This window comes from Helianthus annuus, chromosome 16 (assembly GCF_002127325.2).
Source record: "Helianthus annuus cultivar XRQ/B chromosome 16, HanXRQr2.0-SUNRISE, whole genome shotgun sequence".
NCBI lineage: Eukaryota > Viridiplantae > Streptophyta > Magnoliopsida > Asterales > Asteraceae > Helianthus > Helianthus annuus.
Window position 1 is genome coordinate 25,181,098 of NC_035448.2, and position 4,231 is coordinate 25,185,328.

The window sequence follows — 4,231 nt, forward strand, 5'->3', positions numbered from 1 at the left end:
AGGAACGCCAAAAGTCGGTACCGAATTGGTACTTAAGATCTTTCGGTTCGGCAAATTTGGTACCGGTACCCGGAACAATTTGCTCATCTCTGACCACGGGTTTCATACGAACAACATCATTACCATACAACTTTTTGGTTGATTTTCTTTCGGTTTTCTTTTATTGTTTTTTTCTACATTTTCTTTTTATTCTTGTCAGCAGTTCGGTGCGCAACACGTTGGTAGTGATTTCAAAACGCATGTAAACACGGACTAAATAACAAAATAAATTCGCCGCAACGCGACGAAACTTTTTAAACCTAGTTTATAAAATTTTAAGTGTAAAAATTATATGTGGTCGTTTGGCAGTTTCTAGCTTTTTGCAAGTGGCTTCTTAGTGAAATATATGTTTTGCGGTTAAAAAGACTCTAATACTGCACACTATCCACCACTAGACTAATTGAAAATATGTAGTTTTTCTTGTAAATTTAGAGACACATAATTAGACCAATTTATACAAGTGATCAATACCACTATATTTATACATAACAAAACAACCGAAATTGAGATTTTATTAAAGGATGATGGTATCTACATATCCCAAAATTTTTATACATCCTTCAATAGGAAAACTTATAGCCCAATACGCTTCTCATAAGGTTTAAACCATTAAATGCGACACCAATAGAAATTATATAAGGCAATACGATTCCTATTGTTACGATATGCTCTAGCCTGCCTGCAGTTCAGAACTAAAAAGGGTCTGAAAAGTGACTCCAATAGGAACCGTATAAGAAAATACGATTTCTATAGGGTTAATGGGAAGTGCATAGCCATCTAACATTATATCATATAATCCCACATGTGATGAAGTTTTGACATTTTAAAATGCTTTTTATTTGTTAAAGATTTTGGTTAACTTCCACACGTATGTTCTTGAAACTCCTTTCTTCACTTATAAATAACTCATTGCCAAGCTCTCTTCTTCACTCAACTCGAAAATGGCGAACAATTCAGTTTCTTACTTAGTATTGCTTTTGCTCGTCTTCGTTCTTGCAATATCAGGTGCATAATCAATCTTATTTATTTCATTGTTATTTTTTGTTTTTAATACAGATTGTAGTCTTAATTGATCAAACTTATCAATGCTTTTGGTTCGATAATGGAGAACCAATGAAAAACTTAGCCATCAGTGGATTAGAAATCGCTCTAAATCTAGTCCATTAGAATGGACCAAGTGGATGGCTTTTGATGTATAATTTCTTTTCTTTTGTTGTTTTATTTTAATATGGATTTACCTAATTGGACAAACCATAGAGATGAAAATGACAGTTAACTCAAATAATATTGTACAACGACCTTTTTTTACCTCTCATTAAACATACAAAATTAAATGAGCGTTAACTTTTCGGAGCGAAGTAGCACGGTTCATGAATGCCAGGGACAAAAATTGTACAAATTTGAAAATTTAGCATGGATTACCCTAATTATACAAACCACATATACGAAAATGGTAGTTAACTTAACATAAGTTGGTACCATACAAAATTTTGATAATTTAATTTGAAGTTCTTTTTGTGAAGGTTTATAACTCCCAAACATATTTTCTTTTAATTTCTTCCTTCTCTTATAATTATTCCCAATATTCTCAACATTTGCTTTACGCAAGTTCAATTTGTCTACATTCAAAAAGGTAAAAACTTTAACTGTTTTCTTTGGATTTTTTTCCATCATATCTATCGCAGGTGCTCAGACAAAATTTATATTTCGCCGTTTAAAGTTTAATGATTATTGTACATCAATTTGGCCCGACTATTCACACACTCTTGGTGGCTATTTTAGGGTTTATATACGCTGCGTATACAGCTATATGCAGCGTATAGGTTGCATGAATTTCAGCGTGTCTGACCAAGCAATCATAGACACAGATAACTAGGGTTTGTATACGCTACGTATAGCTTTATACGCAGCGTATATAACCAATCAGAATTTTGTTTTGTTAGTTTGGTGTATTTGTGTTATAAATTCCCACCCGGTTCAAACATTAAATCGCTTAAAATATATAACCGTTAATGTTATACCGTTAATTTTTTTTTAAAAAACTCAGATACGGTTCGAATATATTATATTGTTATCGTTTAAATTAAATTATTATACCAAGTCTAGTACGGTTCAAATATTATAAACATTTAAATATTATACCGTTAATTATTTTTAAATACTCGTGTAGGGTTCGAATATGTTATACCGTTTGAATACTCTACGGTTTAAATTAAAATAATATAACAAGCGTCAAATCTGACTGACATACACTGCGTATAGCTCTCTACGCAGCGTATAAGTACCTCGTATACTAGCTTTGTATGGCACTATATGTGGCGTATATCTGCATGATTTGACAGTGTATGAGGTTGACTGACTGGTCGTGTACCTACCCCATACCTACGCCTCATATAGGGCTATACGCAGCGTATGCTGCGTATAGCTCTATACGAGGCGTAAGTAGAGCCGTAGAGATAGGGTTTAGTTTGCAAATAGACAACTTGGTGTGTCAATATGTACACTCATTGATTTTTGAAAAGAGCATTCGGGTTGTCTCTTAAATGTCGGTAAACCAACACCGAATTTAGTTGAAGTGCACACTTGGAAAAGCAACTTCACTGTAAACCTAATTAAACTCGAGGTTGGCAAGTATGTTTTCGTTGAATTCGTGGTTATTAAATGCTATTTCACCTAAAGTCGATGTTCAGTCGAAATAAATATGAGTTCTACGAAGTCACACTTTCAAGTGCGATAAACTAAGTTAAAATAGATATATTAGAAATCCAAAATGGTTTCCAAAGTAAACTACTTTTCCAAAACATACTCTATATATACACACATTGAGTAATATCGACTTGTTTTTTCCTTGTTAATAATGTTTAATATACAAATGTTTGCTAAGGAATAAACAATAATGTAAAAACCTTATTTAATCAAAGGTGTAGTTTCATATTCCCTGGTTCTCGTCTTCTTAATTTCAAAATCAAATAACTTTCCATAACTAAGTTCCATTTTTTCGCATGACGTGAACAGAAAGCGCACCGGTACAATATTGCGACAGGGTAACCAACCTTTATCATGAAAAGTGTGACGAGAAGCAGTGTACTGAACACTGCAAGACAAATGAGAAGGCAGAATCAGGATACTGCCTCGTAGTTGAAAAGCAACAACTTAGCATATGCAGCTTCGATTGTTCCAAGTATAAACCGAGTACTCCGGCTCCACCTCCACCTCCACCTCCACCAAAGTTCTTCTATTCTGGTTCATGGTTGCAGGCCAAAGTCGAGAATGTGATGCTTCCTGGGCAAAAGAATATGAATTGCACACAATGTCCCAAATAATCAACAGTCTGCATGTTTGTATGTTTTGAGTCTTTGCATGAAGTGTCTTTAATTAAGGTTATATTTGTCATTTTGAGTCATATTATAGAAAAGAGTCGTTGGGTATAACTGGATAAAGTGGGTAGTCCATGTTGTCAAGTAGTGGGTAGATTTTCTCTTGATTGCATGTTTGTTTACGTGGTCATCGTGTATTTACAGTGTTTGTGTTTCCCTTGTGTATTTAAGCTCTTGTGTTGATGAATAAAATTATCCAGTTCCAACAATTGTGAGTTCACTTACATACCTGATATTACCAACAAAGACTTCGATGTGGTAGTTCCCCTTGAATAAGCAGCAAGAAAGATAAACGTGTATACTGTTTAAACACCTATATTGATACAAAATTCTTATCATTGTGAAATCATTTTAAATTTTTAGAGGTTCTTTATTTTGAATCCACAAATGAAATCATATTTTTAGATAAGGGTCTACTCCGGAATGTGATTGCCATATGAAGTCTTATAAGTCTGGAAATATGATATTCTTAAACTCCTACATGTGAAGTCTGAATAAAAAAATATTCACTCTAGAATATTGCTAGATTTGATAGTGTACCAATAAGAAGACCCCTTTGATGATTTTGGTTGTTAATCAAATAATTCATTTATTCATATATAAAAAACTGTAATCAAGAACTAAGCTAACCCTGCAATGACGAGAATGTAGCTAAATTCTAGGGCATGATATAGTGAAATCGATATAAATCTGACCATTTTAAAAACAACTCTAAGCTATATATAACGGTGTACCATTTATAATATATGTCAAGTGAGAGTTTAACTTGATAAATCTTCATTTGTCAAGCTCATGTTTGGCTTTGACTCGACTTA

At 33.3% G+C, this 4,231-nt stretch overlaps 1 protein-coding gene across 1 annotated transcript; it reads left to right on the plus strand.

The window, feature by feature from the left end:
* Positions 1 to 978: 978 nt before the first annotated feature.
* On the plus strand, positions 979 to 3,625 carry LOC110918053 (anther-specific protein SF2-like). Its single transcript, XM_022162442.2, has 2 exons — positions 979 to 1,044; positions 3,055 to 3,625. Exons 1-2 carry the CDS (start codon positions 981 to 983, stop codon positions 3,360 to 3,362), a joined length of 372 nt encoding a protein of 123 aa, XP_022018134.1. The 5' UTR covers positions 979 to 980; the 3' UTR covers positions 3,363 to 3,625.
* Positions 3,626 to 4,231: the final 606 nt, after the last annotated feature.